Raw genomic sequence first — 26,537 nt, 5'->3', positions numbered from 1 at the left:
GGTGACATTTGTCTTATGGTCTCCACAGGCATGCCGGTGAACATACGGGAGTGTGCACACATACAAGTGTAAACTGGGTATGTCCATCAAGTTAGCTACAGTCATATCCCTAGTAGCCTTGAGGTGACCAGTGAACCCCACACCTAGTTTATGCAGACTGTATAGGAGGACACAGCTAGACAGGGACAAGCTCATCTCGGGGGAGTTTAGTAGCAAGTGTCTTTACCATGGAAGCCCAAATCTGTTATAGATAGATAGATAGATAGATAGATAGATAGATCTGTTAACAACATACAGAATAGGCAGCCACAAGGCACCTAGTAGCAAATGTCTTTACCATGGAAGCCCAAATCTGTTATAGATAGATAGATAGATAGATAGATCTGTTAACAACATACAGAATAGGCAGCCACAAGGCACCTAGTAGCAAATGTCTTTACCATGGAAGCCCAAATCTATATTTATATATATATATATATAAAGATCTGTTGACAACATACAGAATGGGCAGCCACAAGGCACCAGACACAAAATGAGTAGGACTTAAAGACTTGGTGGGGATAGGGGGAAATATATTCAAATATGCTTGGCTATGTGCTAAAATATCCAATCTCAGCTGCTGGTGCAGACCTTAAATCCCAGCATTTAGAAGGCTAAGGCAGAAGGATCTAGAGGTCAACTGAAGCTGCACAGCAAAACCTTGTCTCAAACAAAACAAAACAAAACAAAAGCATGACATGCACACTAGAAATTAACATGCCGTCTGCTTCCTAAGAGAGCAATTCGACTAGATGCCTTCTGCTCAAACTTCCACACCTTCTGCTCACTTTCATGCCTTCCTGACAGGACAGAATGTACCCCCTCAAACTGTAACGCAACATATAGACGTGATGTTGCTTCTTGTCAGGCATTAGCCACAACACAAAGAAAAGGTAACCAAGACAACTACACATTGAAGACTGAGCAAGATGGGGGTAGGGATGAGAGGACCACTTCTCACTTGGTACAGATAGAATAACAAAGGGCTGATGAGATTGCTCAGCAGGTCAAGGCTATTAAAGCTGATGGCCCGAGTTTGACCCCCAGCACCCACATAAGAGAACCAACTTCTACAAGATGTCCTGTGACCTTTACCTATGTCATGGGATACCTGTGGGGGCATGTGCACACCAAATAAATAAGTATTTAAAAACTATACTCCCCAAATACAAGAGATTGGTTTTTTAATTGCTGACTCGCTGATCTGCATAAGGCGGCCCTCTGGCCTCCCTCCTTCTAACAGTCGGAAAACAAACTATCTTAACCTTGAGAGTTTACTTGTGATTTCAGAGGAAAGAATGTGGTTACGGAAGTTTCCCCAATAATCAGACATCATTGAAACCTATGTTGTGTATTCAAGAAATTAAGCAGCAAGAGGAAAACACTTGCTTGCATGCCTGATAAGGTGGCTTCAATCCCTAGGATCTCTGTGGAGAGGAAGGGAACCGACTCTGGGAAGCAGGTAGGTAGGTACATCGACTGGTTGTGGGTTGATTGACTTAAGAGAAAATGAAGCCGAAAAAGAAAAGAAAAGGAAAGAAAAAAAAGCAAACAACAGTCAAAAAGGGGGAGGGGGGCAGGAGGCACCTATCAGCTCAGGATTTGAAAAGTGGGGGCTGGAGCATCAGGAGTCCAAGATCATCCTTGGCTACATAACAAGTTGGAGGCCAGCCTAGGGTATATGACGCTCTGTCCTCAAAAGCCAAACAAAAAATTAATTAAGAGGCCAGGTGGGAGTGGCACATAGCTTTAATCCCAGCACTTGGGAGGCAGAAGCAGGGGGATCTCTGAGTTCGAGGCCAGCCTGGTCTACAGAGTGAGTTCCAGGACAGCCAGGGCTATACAGAGAAACCCTGTCTCGAAAAAAACAGACAGAAACAGAGACAGAGACTGAGGAGGTGGGGAGAGGAAAAGAGAGAGAGAGAGAGAGAGAGAGAGAGAGAGAGAGAGAGAGAGAGAGAGAGAGAGAGAAAATCCTTTACTGCGGAGTACAGGTGGTGCATGCCTAGGCATGAGGATCTGTTAATTTGAGGCCACCCTAGTTTACAGAACAAGTTCCAAGACAGCAAGGACTACACAGAGAAACCCTGTCTTGAAAAGCCAATAAGCAAACAAGCAAATGTGCAAGCATAAAACCATACTATTTAAGCATTAAAAAATTAAACATAAAGAAAAGTGACTTCTAATCCTTCCACCAAGAAATAGAGCAGCAGCATGTCCGTGTATGTAGTTGTGCTTGCTAGTTTTATGTCAACTTGACTCAAGCTAGACTAATTTGGAAAAAAAGACAAAGTTTGGAGCTAAGACGAAAAGATAGACCACCCAGAGACTGCTCCACCTGGGGGTCCATTCCATAATCAGCCACCAAACACAGACACTATTGCATACACCAGCAAGATTTTGCTGAAAGGACCCTGATATAGCTGTCTCCTGAGAGGTTTTGCCAGTGCCTGGTAAATACAGAAGTGGATGCTCACAGTCAGCTATTGGATGGATCACAGGACCCTCAATGGAGGAGCTAGAGAAAGTACCCAAGGAGCTGAAGGGGTCTGCAACCCTATAGGTGGAACAACAATATGAACTAACCAGTACCCCCAGAACTCGTGTCTCTAGCTGCATATGTAGCAGAAGATGGCCTAGTCAGCCATCACTGGGAAGAGAGGCCCCTTGGTCTTGCAAACTTTATATGCCCCAGTACAGGGAAATGCCAGGGCCAAGAAGTGGGAGTGGGTGGGTAGGGGAGCAGGGCAGGGGGAGGGTATAGGGGACTTTTGGGATAGCATTTGAAATGTAAATGAAGAAAATATCTAATAAAAAAAATTTTTAAAAAGATACTTTCAGACTAAGGTCCTAAATAAGTCTGTGATAAGCAAGGAAAGGGTGAATGGGGAAAGCGGCATTTCCATTGGGTCTTGTACCTAGTGGCTTGATGCCTTGAGAAGGGTATACATGGAAGGGGTGGCAGAGAACATTTAAAACAGAGGAAACCAGTGGGATGGTTCAGTGGACAAAGGCACTTGCCACACAAGCCTAAAAACCTGAGTTCAATTCCCCAAACCCATGTAAAGATGGGATGAAAATCAACCCCATGAAGTTGTCTTCTGGGCTCGATATGCAAACAGTAGCACATGCACAAATAATAAAAGGGGACAGAGAAAGAAAAGAACTCCAGGCAAGCACTTCATGACCAATTAGCAAGACTGTTCCAGGATCCACGTGCTTTGCCTTTGCCATGGCTTCAGACCGTGAAAATTCTTGTGCCCCATGCTAAGCAGCCAATCTAAGGTCAGAAAGAAGAAAAACAGTGCCAAGAGGCATAGACTAACCAGGGTTGTGACTCAGTGGCAGAGCACTTGCCTCACAAACATGATGGTCAACTAGGTTCCTTTCCTAGTACTGCAAAAGAAGGAGGGGAGGGAGGGAGAGAGGGAGGGAGGGAGGGAGGGAGGGAGGGAGGGAGGGAGGGAGGGAGGGAAGGAAGGAAGGAAGGAAGGAAGGAAGGAAGGAAGGAAGGAAGGAAGGAAGGAAGGAAGGAATCACAAAGTAACTAACAGGCGAAGATAAGGTAGGCTCACTCTGCAAGGGTACAGCAGACATAAAGTAGAGACTTACAAAGGACTTTGATAAAGCAGATATTTCCTATAACTGCTAGATATACTAGCATGGGAAAATTGTTTCAGGTTTAATCTTCAAAAAGGATAAAAATGAAGTAGGGCACAGTGATCATACCTATAAAACCAGCACTCAAGAGGCAAGGCAAAAGGATTGCTATAGACTCAGAACCAGCACAGGGTGACCTTATCTTGAAAATAGGGTGTGGGGGGAGTATATTTGAAAGGTCCTCTTGACCTCTCTTCCTACACTGAACCTGATCTTCCTCACATCCCCAAAGTTCATCTGCATTCTCCCTCTAACCAACACTGCCAGGACCTTTTGAGCCATGGAATTCAGTTGCTCACTAAGTTGTAGGCTGGCTCCAACAATGCAAGACCCATGTGTGTTCTCATTCCTCCTCTTACTCCTCCTCCTCTTGTGTATGTGTGTGTGTATGCTTACTCGTATGCATATATATGCCCATATGTATGCAGGAGGTGCACACATATGTGTCTGTGTGTAGAGGCCAGAGGACAACCTTGGATTGCTTCTTCAGGAGCCATCTACCTTGTTTTAAAATTACTTTTGTGTATATATATTGAGTGAAGCATATGTATATATGGTGTGTGTGAATGTGCATGTGTGCATGCATCCATTCATGTACATGCAGACACTAGAAGAGAACACCCTGCTCTACCATTCACTTGATTCCTTTGAGACAGGATCTCTCACAGAACTTGCAGCTAGACTGGCAGCTAGCAAGCCCCATTAAGGAAGCTCATGTCTTACACACACACACACACACACACACACACACACACGTAATTGGAACACAGCCACACTCAACTACAATCTCAGCACTTGAGAGATGGAGCCAGGAGGATCAGGAATTCAGGGTCTTCCTTGGCTGAGTACGGAATTTAAGGCCAGCCAAAGATGCATGAGACCCCTATCTCAAAAAACAAATTGAAACCTGTTAAAGAGAGTAGGTCTTAAATTTTTTTTTTTTTTTTTTTTTGGTTTTTCGAGACAGGGTTTCTCTGTGTATCCCTGGCTGTCCTGGAACTCACTTTGTAGACCAGGCTGGCCTTGAACTCAGAAATCTGCCTGCCTCTGCCTCCCAAATGCTGGGATTAAAGACGTGCACCACCACGCCCAGCCTTAAATGCTTTTACCAAGCTCACTGAACTACATGGCTAGTAGATGCTGGTGTGATTTTAGTAATCATTTCATAATGTATATATACACCAAAGCTCACTTTGTACATGTTAAATACATACAATTTTCTATGTTCATTTTTAAAAAGGACCATTTTTCTTCCAGTCATGATGGCCCCTGCCTAAGGCATCTTTTCCTGTGCCCTCCCCCCACCACCCCTTTACAGAGTCTGCTGTCTGAAATGGGCCAGTGCAATTTGGAGTGAGCACCCATTAGTGAGTTTCAAGAGTAATCCATAATGATAACAATAAATGACCGACTCCATGAATGCTTTAAAGCTAATGTATTTGTCAGGCTTTTGTACCTTGAGCTCAGTGGGAAATACCTTAGAAATAAGTATTTCAACCACTTGATTTTTTAAATAGAAATGACTGAATGGTAGTGGGAGGAGATACTTGGGGAAGGGCACTGTTTGGAAGGCTGTCCACTTTAGAGTCCTAAATGCAGCATTGCAAATGAACAACCAACACAATTCCACTTGCAAGCAACCCGGGGATTTGAGAGACCAGGATATGAGAGACCGGTGTATTCATTACTTTTCTTGTTGTGACAACATGTTGGACAAAAGCAACTTAAGGAAGAAGGCAGGGGAGGAGGGTTTGGCTCACAGTTTGAGAGCATCATGAAGAAGGTAAAGAAGATAGGCTGAGAAGGAGGCTAACGCTGTGGTGCCAGTGTGAGGTCCATGTTCTAAAAGCAAATCAATTGCCCAAGTAATATAAGTTGCCCAGAAGGTTACGCTGGGGTAGATTGTCTGGTGGTTGTTTACTTGTTCGTTTGACAGAGTCTCATGCAGCCCAAGCCAACTTCAAACTCCTGATTCTCCTGTCTCTACCTCCCAGGTGCTAGGATCATGGGGTTATGGTCTTTGGGGAGATTTGTTATTGGTTTGGCTCTTTGGAGTCTTGATCTTGTTTTTACTTTAAAAAAAAACTCTTAATTTGCATAGCATCAAATGCTGTTGAAAAATAAGTCAAAGGAAAATACCTCAAACAGGGCTTCAACTGAAGGTAGAAAAAAAATGTAATGCATTCATTATGTTTAATGCATAACATAAATTACCCTTCATAGGAATCAGCTTTTAACTGTAACTATTTCACGAATCAGATGTCAAATTATTTTTAACTCTGAAAATTCCTAGTTTAGAAAGAGATAAATGAAGGCATAACTATGATAAAGAACTCCAATCAGAATATTATCAACTACAACTCTCTCAAATGTCCATTTGCATCTTGTTAAAACATTTCTAGCCATCGCATGAGTGGTTCAGTAGTAGAATTCTAACCTGGGGCTGGACAGATGGTGCAGCAGTTAAGAACAGTTGCTGCTCTTGCAATAGATCCACGTTCAGTTCCCAGCACCCACATGGCTGTTCACCATTATCTGTAACTCCAGTTTCAGGGGATCTAATACCCTCTTCTAGCCTCCCAGGGCACCAGGCCGACCCATTGTGTAGAGATACACATGCAGTCCAGACACTAGCACCCATAAAATAATAAACTAATTTCTAGGAAAAACACTTCTAATCTCCCACTTTTCTTTCAATTTGTAAAATATGTATATTCCTGTATATCTGTATCTATGGCATGTGTAGGAACCCACAGAGGACAGACAGAAGAGATAGTTACATTTCCTAGAGCTGGCATTAACAGGCCATGTCTAATATGGTGCTGGAAATGAAATTTGGGTCCTCTGGAAGAGCAGGAAGCACTACTGAGCCATCTCTGCAGGTCCTTCCTCACCTCCTTTTACTAATACCACCATCTGAGTGTCCATATACGTCTTGAAGGCAACACATGCATTCTGTTTTCATGTTATATTTTACATGAATTCACATTTTTGTTTTTTAATGATATTTTACTACATTGTGTGTGTGTGTGTGTGTGTGTGTGTGTGTGTGTGTGTGTGTGGTGGCATGTGCCACAGTGATTATGGGTATCAAAGAGCAGCTTCCAAGAACCTGTTCTCTCCTTCCACTATGTGGCTTCTAGGAATCAAACGGATCATCATGGTTTGGGGCAAGTGGTTTTGCCTGCTACACTATCTCCCTTGCTATTCTGGTTTTGTTTGCTTATGTTTGGTTTTGTCTTGTTTGGAGGCAGGGTCTCACTATATGATGGAGGACAGCCTAGAACATACTCTACAGGCCTCCAACTCACTATCCCTTTGACTCAGCATGATTCCAATGATGCCATCATGGCTAGATTATTTTTCTCCACTGATTTAAAAGCTAAAAAAAAAAAAAAAAAAAAAACAACAACAACAAGGAAAAGCAGAGCCTCCAGTGGGAGCCGAGATCCAGAATCCCGAATCTGAGTTTGTATGGAGAGCTGACAGTTTTATGTTGGGGGTTTTCTTTCTCAGAATTGCCTAGTTTGGGCTATTATGGAAGATTGGATAATCCAAAGTGTGGGAAGCCACATGTGCCGTTGCAGAGTGGTGCTGGCTACCACTGGCCACTGCCCATGATTATGGGTAAACAACCAATGTGCGCATGTGCATAAGAGGTTTTTGCCGAGTCACTGCCTGGCCCGACGCAGATTAATGAGGTACTGGTAGCATAACCAATCAGGTATGGACATGTCACTCCTAGGCCTATGTAAGCAGCACCATTTCTGGGCTCAGGGTCTTTCGCTTATGCAGTCAATGCTCTCCCAATAAACGTGTGCAGAAGGATCCTATTGTGGCGTCGTTCTTGCTGGTGAGTCGGGCGCTCACACCAAAGAAAAGAAAGCTGACTGGTTCCCACCATATAAAGCCCCAACCTCTCCCAGGAAGTTTGCGAGTCCCACCAAAAAGGCTACCAAGTCTTTGTCTTGTAGAGGAAAAAGAACCAAGAAGTCAGCCATCTTAAATGTTTAAGTGAAAAGGACATTAATTTACTTAAAGCTCCTTTTCCTGTCTGTTTTCCTGTCAGGGAGCTCTCTGATACCTAGTCCCTCAGACTGATAACAGTTAGAATGAAAGTCAGCTATGTTCCCAAGAAGCCTCCTCTAAATGCAGCTGAGACGACTTTAAAGCAGAAAAGAGACCAGAGTTGCTACAGATCCAGAAGTCTTCTGCAACCCTACAAAGTGTTCTATTAGCTCTTGTAGATAAATCAAGGAAATAACATGATTATAACAAAATTGTGTTCTCTTTCCTGGGTACTACTCTTAGACTCAGCATATACTGTAGAAGAATACACTTTACATATGCCTGTTAACGAATCTATTCCGAATAATCATCTCTCTGACAATTTTGGAAGCAACCATAACACTTCTCATGCATTCCAACAAGGTAGGGAGGTCATGACAACCAATGAAATGAAACAGACTGTAGCAGCGGACATATCGTAAGAGAGGCTCCTGATTTCCAACATGTTTACTTTCTTTAGCTGGAAGAGCAAGAATGGCCATGCCCACTAAGTATTTGCTACCCACCCAAGTAAAGTCACTCCTCAGGCATTGTGCTCTTGGCTGCATTATGATTCCATCCCCCCCTTTAATAAGACTTTCAGCCATCAGCACAACTGCTGGTTCTTAAGGCTATTTTTCTCCGGCAAAGTGATCTCAGCACATAAAGACATTCAATAGCAATTAGGTTTTATTGTTCTCATCTCACTTATGTGTATAGGAGCCATTGAAATGTAAAATGCACACATCCTCTGACTTGGCAATTTCCCTTCTATGGATTCATCCCACAGATGTGCTTATGTGTGGATACAGAACATATTTGTACACAGAGGTCAAAATGTAAAGTGATTTCAGGCTACAAAAAGAAAGCATACAGCCTAAATACAAGACTATAAACAATTCAATAAGTGCAGTAAATCCTCTCATGTCCATGGTACACACAGCGAGACAAGCCATCAAAGGTAATAATAGGTGATCAATACAAAGTAGGAACAGTGTCTCAAAGATGCTAGCTAAAGTGGCTGTGGGTGTTGCCCAGTGGTTAGTGCACATGGTGTCTTGAGTTACCATTCATTGCATTGCTTGCCCCTCCCACAAAAGAGTATATGTCCATCCACATATATGGATAGGTATACACACACACACACACACACACACACACACATGCACATACAGGCACACACAGCATGCATGCATTCCTGAACTAATAACAGCACAAAATAAAGGTAGTTGCCTCTGTGGAAGAGAAGTAAAGCAAACTGAGACAAATGAAATCCTTTGATGCGTTTTTCTGTAGACTTAACTTTTTTACCCTGTGTGTCAATTATTCTTTCATGTACACACACATACAGTGTTAAAAGCTGTCATCCAAGACTTAACCTCGACAAAGCTGTCTAATAGCGGCACCTACTGGCAAAATCCCTTCTTAGCTCAAAGTAGCACCTCAAAAAGAAAAGCCATCATTTTCCTGGCAGCACCACTACAGCTATTACTCAGGAAATACATTTCTATTAAAGCCTCCTAAGGATTTTTTTTTTTTTGCTGCTATGAGACCTTCTGAGCATGAGGCTTAAAAGTACCATCTGGCTGGGAAGTGACGGTTCATTATGGTTTGAATTGAAAGCTATAAAACGGCATGAATATTTCTATATCCTTCCATGAGGTAATCTCCAGCACATAGTACCAAGTTAAGAAAAAAAAAAAACAAATCAGGAAAACATGAGAAAAATGTACTATGGTGCATATTAAAAGGGTAGGAGTTACAGATGAACAAACACATTTGTTTATATTTTTAATTAATTTTAAGATTTATTTTTATCTATGTATATGAATCTTTTGCCTGCATGTATATAAGTGTACCATGTCTATGCAGTGCCCACAAAGGCCAAAGGAGAGGTCAGATCCCCCTGGAACTGGAGTTATAGGTGGTTGTGAGCTGCTTTGTAAATGCTGGGAACTGAACCCAGGTCCTCTGCAAGAACAGGTGCTCTTAACTGCTGAATCATCTCTACAGACCCTATTTACATTATTTAAAATGGAAAGATCGGGCTAACAAGATGGCCTAGTGAATAAGGATGCTTGGCACCAAGCTAATAATCAGAATTCTACCCCCAAGACTTATATGGTGAAAGGAGAGAACCAAATCCCATGAAAGTTGTCTCTACTACAGCACGCACATGAACTGGGACACATACACACCCACATAAAATGTTTACACCACAGATTCCTGATGTCTGTGTGTTTGAACACTTGTTCCCCAGCTATGGTGCTGTTTAGGAAAGCAGAGGACAAGAGGTTTAGTTGGCAGATGGATGTTGGACTGTTTAAGATGGAATGCGGGTTAATAGGCCAGCTCTGCTTGGCACTTGTTATTGTCTGCCTACAGTGTAAGACAACATCATGCTCCCACCAACATGAAAAAGAACTAGTCCCACCCACCACATCTATCATGATGGTGTGTGTGTGTGTGTGTGTGTGTGTGTGTGTGTGTGTGTGTGTGTAATTCAAATTAAACCATTCAAGGCTCAGAAGTAGTTAACTCGGTTGAGTGTTCCCTAGCATTCACAAAGCCCTGGGGTTCCATCCCCAACACTACATAAAGGAGAAATAAGGGTACATACCTGGAGTCCCAGTACTTGGGAGGTAACAGCAAAAGAATCAGAATCCTTGGTTATATGAGACACTGTCTTAATTTTAAAAACAAACAAACCAACACTCCTCCCTTAAGCTACTACAGTGGGGATTGCTCACATCAGAGAGATAAGAAAAAGTAAGGCGTATAAAGGAATAAGAATGGTACACATTTTTGTTTTTGAAACAGGACCCTGGTTGTTCTGGAGCTCACTATGTAGATCAGGCTAGCCTCAAGTCACAGCTATCCGCCTGCCTCACCTCTGTCTCCCAAGTACTGAGATTAAAAGCATGTGCCACCACACCCGGCCTGCACCATACATTCTTAACTGCTGAGCCTTCATTTAAGCCCAAAGTCAATTGTTCTTAATGGAGACAGTTCTACCCGTGCCCTTCTACCAAGGGACATTGGCTACTCTCTGGAGGGAATTTTAGTGTCATAATTAAGGACAGAACTAGTGGCATCTAGCACCTCACACATGAGAAAATAATAATAATAATAAATTAAAAATCATCTATCCCTTACAACTGAACACTTATAATACAAAGAGCCCAACTAAAATAGACCAGGAATGTAAATAGACATTTTTCCAAAGAAGGAGCAAAAGTAGCCATTCCATACATGAAAGATATCCAACAGTTATTAGCAATGGGGTAGGGTGGGGTGCAAATCAAAGCCCAGAAGAGATGCCACTTCACTTCCACTACAGTTGCTGTGAGGTCAGACACAAACAGTAACAAGTGCTCCAGAGAACGCAGAGACTGAGGCCCTCACTCACAGGATGCTGGTGTGTATGTTGCTGCCCCTTTGGCAAACAGTCTGGTGGCTCTTTACTAGACTAAGCATAGTTATCACATGACCCAGGAATTCCACTCCTAGGTGAAATGAAAACATGTTCCTACCAAAGCAAAAAGCAAAAGCAAAAAACCAAAAACCAAATAAAAAACTCACCCATACATGATTGTTCACAGAAACATTATTAACAATAGAGAAAAAGTAAGAGCAACCCAAATGTCCATCAGTAGATGAACAGATCGAAAAAAAGCACATATCATCACAAAAGAACAGTAATTAACCATAATAAGAAATTAATTAGGAGCAGACCATGGGTGCAAACTCCGCAGCCAGTCCCACAACACCCAGAGGAAGCTCCACTCCCAGGCGCTCTAAGGCACCCAGGATCATAGGATCTGAGGTAAGGAGGGTACAACATCTGCCCCAACACCATGAGGAGTAACTGGGACCAGTGGGATCCAGGGACACAGGAACCCCACCCAACCAGCAACACGGGTTCCTTCCAGTCTGGGCCAGAGCCCTGAGCAGACCTTGGGCCTGAACTCTGCAGCCAGTCCCACAACACCCAGGGGAAGCTCCACTCCCAGGCACCCTAACATGCCCAGGATCCCAGGATCTCAGGGGCTTGCTCACACCAGGATCTCAGAGTCCCAGAGGCAGCTTGACTCCCAGGAGCTCTGACACACCCAGGATCTCAGGATCCCAGGATCCCAGAATCACAGGATCACAGAGACAGTTGGACTCTGAGAAGTTTTGACACAACCAGGGTCACAGGAAGGACAGGCTCCAGTCAGACATAGCAAGAGCAGGGAGCAGTAACGAGAACCAGACAGCAGGAGGCAAGCTTAAGAACATAAGCAACAGAAACCAAGGTTACTTGGCATCATCAGAACCCAATTCTCCCACCATAGCAAATCTTGGATACACCATCACACTGGAAAAGCAAGACTTGGATCTAGAATCACTTCTCATGATGGTGATAGATGACATTAAGAAGGACATAAGAGCACTGACTGTTCTTCCAAAGGTCCAAATCCCAGCAACCACATGGTGGCTCACAACCATCCTTAACGAGATCTGACGCCCTCTTCTGGGCATCATATGTACTTACATATAATAAATCTTAAAAAAAAAGGACATAACCCCCTTAAAGAAATGCAGGAGAACACAGGTAAACAGGTAGAAGCCCTTAAAGAGGAAACACAAAAATCCCTTAAAGAATTACAGGAAAACACAATAAAACAGGCGAAGGAAAGGAACAAAACCATCCAAGATCTAAAAATGGAAATAGAAACAATAAAAAAAAAAATCACAAAGGGAGACAGCCCTGGAGTATGAAAACCTAGGGAAGAGATCAGGAGCCATAGATGCCAGCATCAGCAACAGACTACAAGAGATAGAAGAGAGAATCTCAGGTGCAGAAGATTCCATAGAAAACATTGACACAGCAGTCAAAGAAAATGCAAAATGCAAAAAGCTCCTAACCCAAAACATCCAGGAAATCCAGGACACAATGAGAAGACCAAACCTAAGGACAATAGGTATAGAAGAGAGCAAAGATTCCCAACTTAAAGGGCAGTAAATTATAGAAGAAACTTCCCTAACCTAAAGAAAGAGATGCCCATGAACATACAAGAGGACTACAGAACACCAAATAGATTGGAGCAGAAAAGAAATTCCTCCTGTCACATAATTATCAAAACACCAAATGCACAAAACAAAGATAGAATATTAAAAGCAGTAAGGGGGAAAGGTCAAGTAACATATAAAGGCAGGCCTATCAGAATTACACCAGACTTCTCACCAGAGACTATGAAAGCCAGAAAATCCTGGACAGATGTTATACAGACACTAAGAGAGCACAAATGCCAGCCCAGGCTACTATACCCGGCCAAACTCTCAATTGCCATAGACAGAGAAAACAAGATATTTCATGACAAAACCAAATTTACACAGTATCTTTCCACAAATCCAGCTCTACAAAGGATAATAGATGGAAAACACCAACACAAGGAGGGAAACTACATGCTAGAAAAAGCAAGAAAGTAATCTTTCAACAAACCCAAAAAAGGATAGCCACAGAACATAATTCCACCTCGAACAACAAAAAGAACAGAATTTCCTTAATATCTCTTAACATCAATTGACTCAACTCCCCAGTAAAAAACATAGACTAACAAACTGGATTCGTAAACAGGACCCAGCATTTTGCTGCACCAGGAAACTCACCTCAGGGACAAAGACAGACACTACCTTGTAGTAAAAGGTTGGAAAACAATTTTCCAAGCAAATGGTCCCAAGAAAGAAGCTGGAGTAGCCATTATAATATCGAACAAAATCGACTTAATAATAGAAACAGATGTATAAAAGTTGGGGTCTTAGATGCACTTAGAACTTAAAATGAGCAAAATGCAAAGTAACAAACACTTATCTAGGATTAATTGGTTATTGTGGGTCTTTTGTTGTTCCATATCAATATGAGGATTTTCTTTCTATTTATGTGAAGAATGAGGTGAGGATGTTGATTGTGATTTCATTGAATCAGTAAATTGTTTTGGTAGGAAGGTCTTTTTTCACAATGTTAATTCTACCAAGCTATACACTTGGGAGGTCTTCAAATTTTAGTATGTTTCTTAATCTCTTTCTTCACACATTTAAAGTTTTCATTGTTTTTTTTACCTCTTTTGTTATGTATATTCTAAATATTTTATTTTATTTGAGAAACTAGGAAGAGGACTGTTGCCCATCATCTCTTTCTCAACATGCTTGTTACTCATATGTATTAAGACTGGTAAATTTTGTAAGTCAATTATGTATCATAACACTTTGCTAAAATTATTGATAATTTCTACAATTTTTCTAGACAAATGTTGGGAACATTGGGCATAAGATAATATAATCTTCAATTGAAAATAATTTGACTTAATATTTTCCTATTTGTATCCCTTCTCTTTCCTTATTGCTCCAGCTAATTCTTCAATCACATTACGGAGGAGCAGTAGGGACAGTGGGCAGTCCTCTCCCATTTCTGATTTTAATGGGGCTTATTAATGGTTTCATTCATTTAGGATGATATTGGCCATGAGTTTGTCATACATAACCTTTATTATGTTGGAATATGTTTCCTACATTCCTACTTGTTCTAGGGCTTTTGTTAAGAAGGCATGTTGAATCTTATCAAAGATTTTTTCTTTTTTTTTTTTGTTTCCATTGAGATGATTGCATGATTCTTATATTACTTGTCCATGTATTTGGTTTATTACATTTATTTATTATATATGTTAAAAATAAAATAATGAAAAAAACATAAAGAAAAAAAAAGGGGGAGTGGGCGGGTAGGGGAGTGGGGGTGGGTGGGTATGGGGGACTTTTGGTATAGCATTGGAAATGTAAATGAGCTAAATACCTAATAAAAAATGGAAAGAAAAAAAAAAGAAATGAATTGGTGAGACATGCTACACCATACACATTGAAAGTGTTATGCCAGTCAGGGAATGGTGGTGCACGCCTTTAGTCCCAGCACTTGGGAGGCAGAGGCAGGCAGATCTCTGAATTGGAGTTCAGCCTGGTCTACATAGTGAGTTCCAGGACAGCCAGGGTTACACAGAGAAACTCTGTCTTGGGGGGTTAGGGGTGTATTATGCCAAATGAAAGAAGCCAGTCACAAAAAGCCATATAGTAGAGGGTTCCATTTATACAAATTAACTACAGTAGACAAATCTGGATATAGAAAGTAGATCAAAGGTCACCTAGAAAGAGGATGAGGTTGATGTCTGCTAAAGCATATGGGCTTTCCTTATTTCTTGAGACGGGGTCTCAAGACCTGTAGTTCAGGTCAGTTCTGATCTAACCATACAACTGAGGAGGACCTTGAACTTCTCATCTTCCTGCCGCCTCCTCCTCTTCCTGAGGGCTGAGATTACACACATGCACAACCATGCCTAAGATACCCACTGCTGGAGATGGAAGTCAGGGTTTTGTCTATACCGAACAACCATTCTACCAACTGAGCTACATCCCAAACCTTGGAATTTCTTTTTTAAGTAATGAAGTGACCCAAAACCGACTGCCATGATAGTGACAGAGATCTATAAAAGTGCTAAAGCACATTGGAAGAGACATTTCAAGTAGCCAAATCTGTAGGATGCTAAGAACAACATAATCAGGACAGGCAAGATGGCTCAGCAGGTAAAGGCACAGGCCTCAAGCTTAAACAGCCTGAGTTTGATTCCTAGGATTCACATAGTAGAAGAAGCAGTTCCTACAAGTTATCCTCTGACCTCTACACACATGCTGTGGCGCATGCACCTATACACATGTGTGAGTGCACACAAAAACAAACAAACTAAATAAAACATAATTCTTCAAAAACCACACAGAGAACTGTCATGGCAGCTCCTACCAGTGACTCCCAAATTGAGAGGCCATGGTTAGAGAACTGCTGTAAGTTTGAGGCCAGTCTGAGCTACAGAGCAAGTCCTAGGTAAGCCTAGGATAGGGAGAGACCACATCTATAACAAAACAAGGGCCTATGAGGTAGCTCAGTAAATTAAAAATGCCTGCCGGGTGATGGTGGCGCACACCTTTAATCCCAGCACTTGGGACTCAGAGGCAGGCGGATTTCTGAGTTCAAGGTCAGCCTGGTCTACAAAGTGAGTTCCAGGACAGCCAAGGCTACACAGAGAAACCCTTAAAAACCATAAAAAAACAAAATGCCTGCCACACACAAGCCTAACAACTTGAGTTTGTTCCCCAGAACATATAGCAACAGAAGAAAAACAACACACATACACATACACACACACACACACACACACATATGAATAAGTAAAATAAAAATAAACAACAAAGAAGAGTATAACCACTGATATTAGATAGGTGTGTTTGGCAGCAGGGATGTAGCGGGACGTACACAGACAGGCAACTGATGATCAGGCAAGCCAAAGGCCAATGCCAAGCATGAAAGTCAAGCTCTTTTAATGAGTGGCAAGAAAGCAAAGGCACAGAAATAAAGCCTTCGTAAAATAACTGGTTCAATTCTTCATTGGTTTTGTTGAGGTCTCGGGGTGGGGGGGGGGAATTATAAGAGGACATCTAAGGCATAGGGAATATTCCTGAAAAAACTGAAAAGTACTACTTCGATCATCCAAATTAGAAACCCTAAGTATGGGAGGAACTGGATTGACATGGGACAAACAAACGATAAAATGGGAGAGCCTTCATGGACCAGTAAAGAATCTTGACTTTAAAAAAAAATTCCTATAGTCAGGTACTTGAAAGACAGAGGCAAGAATCCCTGAGTTCAAGGCCAGATAGATCTACATATCAAGTTCCAAGCCAACCAGGGCTTCATAATGAGATCCTATTTTAAAGAAACAAAACCACAACCATTTTTTTATTTGTGTGCACACATATATGGATGCTGACAAAGGCCAGAAGAAAGTGTCAGATCCCTAGAACTGGAGTTATAGGTAGCTATGTGTTCCCTAATGTGGGTGCTGGGAACCAAACTTGGGTCCTTGGAAGAGTTGCAAGCACTCTTAGCTATTAGGCATCTCTCTAGCCCCATGACAATCTTGACAGATAAGGACCAGTACCACAATGGTTGTCACTTTTCTTTTAGAAAAATAGATGGCCACCAATGTAGAAAACAGGCAGACGGGGGACAAGTCTGGAGATGGGACAGCTCATTTATTTATATTAGCTGTTATAAATTGTTGTCACAGCCAATTTAATCCTTTCCTAAACATTAAGCTTGAAAGCTGTTGCAAACACAAATCAGGCTGGACTGTGTTTCTTCAAAGCACAGCTGGCAAGATAGACTAGTGAGAAAAAAAAGCAGTTTGAAGCAAAAATAATAGGTTGTAATAAGTTCATATATAATTTTTAAAGTTCTTCTTTTTAAAGATTTGTTTATTTTGATTATATGTAAGTACACTGTAGCTGTCTTCAGACACTCCAGAAGAGGGAGTCAGATCTCATTACGGATGGTTGTGAGCCACCATGTGGTTGCTGGGAATTTTTAAAGTTCTGGCACTACTAGGAAAAAACAATAGCTACCCCTTAGTGATTTAGGCAAGAACTGAAACAGACCGATAAAAATTGGAACCAGAAAGATGACCAAGCCACTTACCAATGGGACTGGAGTGTTTGGCTCAAATTCTGTAGAATTAGCATCTAAGGACAAAGAAGAAGTTTAGTGATTTACCAATATTGCTGACACATTCTTGTTTTTAAATAAATGGTGCTCAACAAACCTTGGACTTACCTTTCAAGTTCAGGCAGTTTCTTGCAAACTCAATCACTGCCAGTTGCATCCCAAGGCAAATTCCTATTAGGAGAAGCACAGGAGCATGTTTTGTATCTAAGGACACTTTGGGTTCAAGTGTTTCCCTGCAGTCTCTTAGAATGCAGACCTCAAGAGAGGAAGACTTCCTGTTTTGTTCCCTGCAATCCCCTTGGCACCCAGAATAGTTCCCGGAAGTGTAGCAAGTAACAGGGCTTAAAATTTTAAAGGAACAAACCTAAGGTTCAGAGGTGAACAAGAAGCACCTGGAGGGCAGACAAGGAAATGACAAGCACCCAGAAGACAAATATGCCATCTATTGTAGCTGCTCTTGAACCAAGGCACCTATGTGGGCTGCAGAGTTGTTTCAAAGACCTTGAGTCTTTTGGAGCATGCCTAACAATACCCCCACCTCGAGAGGAAGTCTCCTTGTGCTGATTTCACATCTCAGCTTCTCGAGATTTCACAACCAAAATATAGCTTTGGCCACAGGGCAACCTGAGGTTGGCTAGTCTAAGGATGCCCACCTAAGGAGGTGGGGCTGCTAATCTCAGGGATAAAAGCAGCAGCAGGGGCTGGCACCCATGTTGTGGGCAGATGGATGGCAGAAAGCAGGGAAGAAGACATGAAATGAAACAAAACTGAGCAGGTGCTCAAGAAAGGCAGAGGTGAGTTAGAGAGGTGGCTCAAAAGTTAGAAGCACTTGGTGATCTTACAGAGGACCCAGGTTATCAGTACCAGCATGGCACAAAATGTTTGTAATTCCAATTCCAGAAGATCCAACATCCAATGCCCTCTTTGGCCTCCAAGAACACTGCATGCATGTGCTACACAGACACACACACACAGGCAAAATACTCAGGCACATAAAATAAAAATAAATCTTAAAAAGTAAAGATGAGGCCCACTGCCATATAGATGCTTTTGCGCCTATCTCCACAGTCACTGCAGCCAACCAACTCCCTCCTATAAACAGCAATGAGCATTCCAGATTCCAGATACTTATACAGACATATACACGTGATCCAGGAGATGCAAAGGGAGAAGCCATCAGTGTACCAGCATGCCAGGATGAAAAGGATAAGCAGGAAATGGCTGAGTGTTCAAGGAACTTCAGAAAATTCCATATGGGTAGGGCATAAAGAGACATAATGTTATGAAGCAGAAGTGCATACCTGTAATCCTAACACATGAGAGGTGTAGGCAGGAGGAGGAGGAATTCAAAGCTAGCCTCAGCTACATAGCAGATTCAAGGCTAACTTGAGGATAGGGATATAATAAAAACATGTTCAACATACAATATATACATATGCAAAAGCTTGAAAAGATAAAGACAGCAGAAATGGCCAGGTGATGGTAGTGCAAGCATTTAATCCCAGTGCTTGGGAGACAGAGGTAGGTGGATCTCTGAGAGTTTGAGGCCAGCCTGGTCTACAGAACAAGTTCCAAGACGGCCAGGGCTTCACAGAAAAACCCTATCTCAAGACACAAAAACAAACAACTACAACAACAAAACAGCCGAAATGCAAGAAGAATTTCCCTGGCTATTTCACATATATTTTCTATATTGACAGATCAGAAATAACTTGTACTGTGTAAAACAGAGCACTTGAGGCTGGAGAGATGGCATCGCAGTTTAGAGTACTTGTTATTCTTGCAGAAGAGCCAGTTTTGGTTTCCAGCACCCACATGGCAGCTAACAACCCTCTGGGGTTCTAGTTCTACAGAATCTGATGTCTTCTGACCTCAGAGACTACCAGGTATCCATGTGGTACACAGACATACATGCAGGTAAAACAAAACAGGGCACTTAGTGTTTGTTTTTGTCTTTACTAAACTTACATACCTTTAACTGTACAAAAATATGTTTAAAAGGATAAAGAGCATACGCATGGGAGAGAGAGAGCACGAGAACAGCTTGCAAACATTCTGCACAATGAAAATCACATCAGGAGCTTTACCTAAGTTTAGAGGGAAACTGAGTTTAGAGAGAGACTTAAAAAGAACAGTGAGGGGCTAGGGCTATAGTTCAACTGACTGAGTGCTTACCTAGCATGCTCAAAACTCCAGGTTCCGTTCCCCAACATGGCATAAGCAGGCACCTATCAGTAATCCTAGCACCAGGGAAGTGCAGATAGGATGGAGAGTTCAAGGTCATCCTTGGCTATATAGCAACTTTGAGGCCAGCCTTAGCTATATAAAACACACTGTAGGAAAACACTCTGTGATAGTTTGAATAAGAATGGCCCCCAATACCTTTAAGAATTTGTTCTCCAGTTGGAGGCTGTTTAGTGGGTGACTAGAAGGTTTTCCTTGCTGGAAGAAGTGTTAAGGCAAGCAGGCTCTGACTGAGGTTTCAAACGATTCTTGCTGTTCTGAATTAGCGTTCTCTGTTTCCTGCTTACAGATCAAGATGTGAGCTCTCAGCTGCTGCTCTAGTGCCATGCCTGCCTGCCTGCTGCCATGTTCCTCACCAGGATGGCGATAAAAGGACTCCTATCTCTCTGGAACTATAACCCTACCTCCCCCCCCCCAACCCTTCCTTCTATAACCTTCTATAAGACAACTCTTCATTGCCTTGGCCATGTTGTTTTGTCATAGCAATGGAGAAGTAACTAATATGCATGAGCCTTTTTTATTTGTATGTGGACATGGCATATATGCACATGCAGGGTGAGGTTGCATTCCCAAGTGCAGAGGCCAGAGGAATAAGTTGGGTGTCCTGCATTATCAATCTCTATTTTATTCCCTAGATGCAGAGTCTCTCAGTGAACCTGGAGCTTGAGAATTCAATTCGCTAGGCTACCTGGCCAGCGAGCTCCAGCAATCCTCATGGATTGCTCGCCACACACCCCCACACCCCACCACACAGTGTTAAGGTTATAGGCACATGCAGTCATACCTAGCTTTTAATGTGGGTGTTGGGGATCAAATCAGGGTGTTTGTTACCCAGTGAGCCATCTCCCCAGCCTAAACATCCCATTAAAAAAATAACAATGGCCCAAATGAGCTTAGGTCAGGGTAAAACAAAGCAAGTGTCCTGGTTTTTCTTTGGAAAAAGAATCCCAAGAGTCTGGAGTATCCAGGAAAGAGCAGGTTATTTTAAAAAAAATAAAAAATAAAAAAATAAAAAACTGGCATCTAACACTCTTCAGAGAGTAAAAGGTAGCAGCCCTGGCTGTCTTGGTACTCACTCTGTAGACCAGGCTGGCCTTGAATTCAGAAATCCACCTGCCTCTGCCTCTGCCTCTGGGATTAAAGGTGTATGCCACCACACACTACTTCAGTTCACCAACCCATCAAAATACCTGAAATAGAGTGGGGGACTGCCCCCTCCTACCTGAATCTCCAGCAGCAAAGCTGCTGTTAGCATAGCCTGGTCCCATGTTATCTGGCCTTACTGTTACAGGAACTAGGCTTTGCAGTTTAAGCAACAGCATTCAAAAGACTGTCTCTGTGGAAGGTATAGTGATAAGATATATGCATATAGCCCCAAAATTTTGAATGCTAAGGCAGGAGAAGAGCTTGAACCAAGAAGTTCCCAGTCAGCCTAGACAGCACAGTAAGACAATCAGACCTCATCTCGTTAAGAAAGAAAAATACTCATAAGATCTGGTTTAACCAACTTTTTTTTTTTTTGAGACAGGGTTTCTCTGTGTAGCCCTGGCTGTTCTGGAACTCACTCTGTAGACCAGGCTGGCCTCGAACTCAGAAATCCACCTGCCTCTGCCTCCCAAGTGCTGGGATTAAAGGCTTGCACCACCACGCCCGGCTTGGTTTAACCAACTTTTAACAGAGCTGCTCTGTGGCATGGGTTGATCTTTTTATATTATCTTCTCTAAAGTGATTATAAGTTTCAACTTAGAGCTGTGGGTGTAGCTTGGAGATAGAGTGCTTTTTTAGCACATACAAGGCTTTGGGTTAGATCGCCAGTACCACACATATACACACAAAGTTTCAATATGAGCACTCTTTTTCTTTGCTTTTTGTTGTTTGTTTGTTTGAGACAAGATTTCTCTGTGTAGCCCTGACTGTCTTGGCACTCACTTTGTAGACCAGACTGGCCTTGAATTCAGAGATATCCCTGCCTCTGCCTCTCTGCCTCTCTCTCTGCCTCTCTCTCTCTGTGCCTCTCTGCCTCTCTCTCTGCGCCTCTGCCTCTCCCTCTGCCTCTCTCTCTGCCTCTCTCTCTCTGCCTCTCTCTCTCTGCCTCTCTCTCTCTGCCTCTCTGCCTCTGCCTCTGCCTCTGCCTCTGCCTCTGCCTCTGCCTCTGCCTCTGCCTCTGCCTCTGCCTCTGCCTCTCTGCCTCTGCCTCTGGGATTAAAGGTGTGCACAACCACACACTGCTTAAGCACATCATTTTCCAACAGAAAGGTTATTACAGTGTTCTGTTGAATGGCTTTTGCTGGAAATGCTAAGAGGACCGGTAAAAAGACTATAGAAACAGACTTCTTCCAGATTTTTGCTATTCAGAAGACAACTATTTCTTATAAACTCAGTACTAATTCTAAGCTTTACAAGTCATTGGATCTTCTCCGACTGTGCAACTATGAACAATATGCAAAACAAATTGGGTGGATGTGTTTCAATTAAACTTTATTTACAAAACCAAGCTAGGAGCTACATTCAGTTTGATAAGCCGTGTAGTAAGCCACTTGGTGCCTGACTTTTAAAACTAAGTTCACACACCTTCACAAGAATAAACCTATTACATGTTACCCCTACTAAGGTATAACATCTACCTTATGTCAAAAACCTGAAAAAGGGCTGGTGATGTACCTCAATAGCACAGTTGCCTTTCATTTACCCTTAAAGTCCTAGTTTCAACTCCTAGCACTGAAAAAAAAAAAACTTAAACTCATAGGATCAATAAACAAAAACTTTACCCAGAAATGGAATCTTCTTTGTCCTTGCCCACGAAATTGCCTGGAGTTTTCCCAATGTTCCTCGGATTCCAAACCCTCCGGGCACAAGAATCCCACTGAAATCAACACAAAAGGAAAGTAAGGTTGACTATCCACCATTTCTAAATATTTTTAAATAATGACCGTGTGCATATGTTTGTATGTTTCTCTCTCTCTCTCTCTCTCTCTCTCTCTCTCTCTCTCTCTGTGTGTGTGTGTGTGTGTGTGTGTGTGTGTGTGTGTGTGTGTGTATCTGTGGGTCTCGGCATGCCTGTGTGCAAGAGCAAGTGAGTGTGTGAAGGTCAGAGAACATCTTATAGCAACTGGTTCTCTCCTTCCACTACGTGGTACCAGGGATCGAACTCACGTTGTCAGGCCTGGCAGCAAGGACGTTTACCTTTACGAAGCCATCTCACCAGCCCACATGTACTTTTATTTTTAAAACTTGTGTTTTTGTTCATTATGTTCAATGTTCCCAAACTCAGTGCTTGGACAATCACTAAAGAATGCCTGAGGTCTATTTTCAGACTAGATTACCAAACTGAACATCTTCGAAGGTCAACCTTACAGGCACTTATGACAGTTTCTCAAAACTGGCTTTAATATATTTTTTTCTGGTAGGTCTTGGTAACTTCTGAGTATAGTAATTGAGAAATTCCAGTCAACAAAAACACACTTAGAGCCAGATATGGTAGTACATGCCTATTAATCTGTACATGCCTATTATATTAATCCAACACTCAGAAGGTAAAAGAAGGAGAATTACAAGTTCTAGCAGTTGAAGATGCAAGAAGACCATGGTTAAACAGCAAGACTCTACACCAGTAAAACAAAACCAAAAACCAAAGGATACACTGAGAACTGTGTGTGAGGATACATACTTGTAATCCCAGCACTCCAGAGGCTAAGGCAGAAAGATTGAGAATTTTAGACCAGCCTAGACTATTAAATAAAATCTGTTTCAAAAGACAAAAACAAGTAAATAAAAGAATATAAAATAAAATAATTCTACTGAAGGAATGGTATAACATAGTGGTAGAGCCCTTGCCTAATGTAAAGGGAGAGAGAAAAACATAAAATGAATGATGATTTTTAAAAATGGTTAAAGTCCATTTTTTGTTGTTGTTAATTTTTTGAGACAGGGTCTTATGGAGTGCAGACTAACCACAAACTCACTCTGTAGCCAAGAGTGGACTTCAGCTCTGGATCCTCCTAGCTCAACCTCCCAAGTGTATGATTACAGGTGTGTACGATCATACCTAGCTGAGTTCAATTCTTTCCTAACTACTATAACAAAACTTTCAGCTCTATCATCATCAGAAAGAGGGAAACTGGTTTTCAAAAGTCAAAACTAAGATTTCAACAGCCACTTTACATAGTGAGTGAAAATGTCCTTGCTAGAGCAAAGATTTAAGTTAAAAGACAGCAGTTCAAGGGAAAAATACTCTGGGCGGTGGTGGCACGCCTTTAATCCCAGCACTTGGAAGGCAGAGGCAGGTGTATTTCTGAGTTCAAAGCCAGCCTGGTCTACAAAGTGAGCTCCAGGACAGCCAGGGCTATACAGACAAACCCTGTCTGGAAAAAAAAAGGTGTGGGGGGGAAGTACCAGGAAGGGCATGATAACCTCAAGATACAATACTGCTGGGCCGGAGAGATGGCTCAACGGTTAAGAGCACTGACTACTTTTCTGGAGGTCCTGAGTTCAAATCCCAGGAACCACATGGTGGCTCACAACCATCTATAACGGGATCCAATGACCTCTTCTGGTGTGTCTGAAGACAGCTGCAGTGTACTTATATGTATAATAAATAAATCTTTTTAAAAAAAGATACAGTGCTGCCCCAGGGTTCTCTCAGTTATTTACAGAAAGAAAAGAGAAGCAGAAGGGGAGAACAAGAACATGTGGAAGGGCTGGGGACCAAGCTCAGTTGGTAGAGTGCTTGTCTAACATGCAGCCAGCCCTCAGTTCCATCCCCAGTGCCCCATAAACCAGTGCACAGCTATAAACTCCAAACTTAGGAGGGAGAGACAGGAGGATTGGGAGTTCAAAGTCGGCCTAAGTTTCCAGTTTCGAGGCCAACTTGGGCTACACGAGACCCTATTTTGGCAATTAATTAGTGAATTGCATCTTTCAGTAAAATCAATACTCTTTCCCTCTAATGCAGTACCCCACCCCCACTCTCGCAATAAAACCACATCGACTGCCCAAGTCACCTAGCTCATATGACACACCTGAATACAACACGGCATGAATGCTGCATGATGGTCACCTTTACATGGCAGTTACATGTCAAGACCACTAGGACTCCTGACTCCTCCACGTGTATAAAAACTAGCAACTGGAACCGTGGACTACGTACAGAGAAAGCACAATGGCACTGTCCTCTTCATGTGGCCAGTCCCTGTACTTACTCAGCTAAGCACAGCTTCTGCCAAGCTTCATGGAATTTCACAGGATCCTCGGCTTTGGTGACTGGCTCCAGATCAATGGAGTCTATGTACTAAAAAACAAAAACGACAACATCAAAATCTCAACAGGTTAAAGGAACATTTAAGAAAAATGAACACCCGGGCTGGCGAGATGGCTCAGTGGTTAAGAGCGCTGACTGCTCTTCCGAAGGTCCTGAGTCCAAGTCCCAGCAACCACATGGTGGCTCACAACCACCCGTAATGAGATCTGACGCCCTCTTCTGGTGCGTCTGAAGACAGCTACAGTGTACTTATATGTAATAAATAAATCTAAAAAAAAATGAACAGTCAAAAAATACTACAGCTCTCTAACACAGTTATTCAATCATGGAAGGCTAGTATAGTTTATTAATAGGGGTCTTGCCTACAGGAAAGTGGAAGAGGGAGATTCATGATATTAATGAAGATAAAAATGAAGTGATTAGGATGGGGACTAAGGGTATAACTCAGTGGCAAAACCTATGCAAGACCCTGAGTTCCACATTCAGCGCCCAGAAACACTTCTTTTTGTTTTGTTTTGTTTTGTTTTGTTTTGTCTGAAACAGAGTTTCTCTGTGTAGCTCTGGCTGTACTAGAAGTTACTCTGTAGACCAGGCTGGCCTTGAACACATAGAGATCTGCCTGCCCCTGCCTCTGCCTGCCAACTGCTAAGATTAAAGGAGTGTACTACCATGTCCAACTTCCAAAAATCTTTCTAAAAACTAAAAGAGAAAATGCCAAGTGTGATGGTTCATGCCTATAGTCCAAGAAGAGACAGAAGGGTGTTGCAAGTTAGAGGTCTACATAGTGAGTTTCAGGCCAGCCAGAATTTCAAGACCATGTCTCAAGGCTATAATCCTCCCTGAGAATTTATAAGCTGTTAATGGTAGCTAGGAGGCCTTCATACAATGCCTCACTCTTCCTGGAGGATCTTATAGGGTACAGAGTGAATTCAAGGCCAACCTAATGAACTTAGTAAAGCTCTATCTCAAAATATAAAACTAAAAGAGGGTTAGAAATGTAGCTTAGTGATATGTGTGAGGTCCTAGGTTCAATCCTAGTACCATAGATATAAGGAGAGAAGGAGAGGGGAATGGAAAGAAAGAGCTAGAAGAAGGAAAGAAAGAAGGAAAGTAAATGACCTGGGCACCGAATCTCTACTGAGCTTCCTGGTATCGAGCACTTTATACATGTTATCACAGGTCATGGTGGGAAGGGGAGTGGCTTCTAGCTGAATCCATGAGGCTCCATTTTGGGAAGGCCTCTGGGAAGCTTATGCTCGCCTTTGTCCAGACTCCATCTGTGATGGTTTCTATATCCTTGGACCAGGGAGTGGCACCATGTGGAGGTGTGGCCTTGTTGGAATAAGTGTGACCTGGTTGGAATGGGTGTGTCACTGTAGGTGTGGACATAAGATCCTCACCCTAGTTGCCTGGAAGTCAGTCTTCCACTAGCAGCCTTTGGATGAAGATATAGAACTCTCAGCTCTGCCTGTGCCATGCCTGCCTGGATGCTGCCATGCTCCCACCTTGATGATAATGTACTGAACCTCCGAACCTATAAGCCAGCCCCAATTAAATGTTGTTTTTTGTAAGACTTGCCTTGGTCATGGTGTCTGTTCACAGCAGTAAAACCCTAACTAATACACTCTTCCATCTGCCATTTATGATTTTCCTTCACATCATAAATCTTACATGGCTAGTCAATCCTTACATAAGTCCCGTCAA

At 42.4% G+C, this 26,537-nt stretch overlaps 1 protein-coding gene across 11 annotated transcripts in view; it reads right to left on the bottom strand.

The window, feature by feature from the left end:
• Nucleotides 1–26,537, bottom strand: part of Ctps2 (cytidine 5'-triphosphate synthase 2) — a 133,274-nt gene that overhangs the window by 75,392 nt on the left and 31,345 nt on the right. For all 11 annotated transcript variants that reach the window (NR_033143.1, NM_001358398.1, XM_006528912.2 and 8 more), the window contains 4 exons: nucleotides 24,775–24,863; nucleotides 22,345–22,439; nucleotides 17,441–17,503; nucleotides 17,306–17,349 (listed from right to left, as the gene is read on the bottom strand). Coding sequence is in view for 10 of the 11 variants with exons in the window: in NM_001358398.1 (NP_001345327.1) it covers nucleotides 17,306–17,349; nucleotides 17,441–17,503; nucleotides 22,345–22,439; nucleotides 24,775–24,863 (291 nt within the window). In the remaining variant the exon portion in view is untranslated. The remainder of the gene's footprint in view (nucleotides 1–17,305; nucleotides 17,350–17,440; nucleotides 17,504–22,344; nucleotides 22,440–24,774; nucleotides 24,864–26,537) is intronic.

Source organism: Mus musculus, chromosome X (assembly GCF_000001635.26).
Source record: "Mus musculus strain C57BL/6J chromosome X, GRCm38.p6 C57BL/6J".
Taxonomy (NCBI): Eukaryota; Metazoa; Chordata; class Mammalia; order Rodentia; family Muridae; genus Mus; species Mus musculus.
Note: the sequence above shows the minus strand (reverse complement) of the source record. Positions and strands in the feature narration are given on the sequence as shown.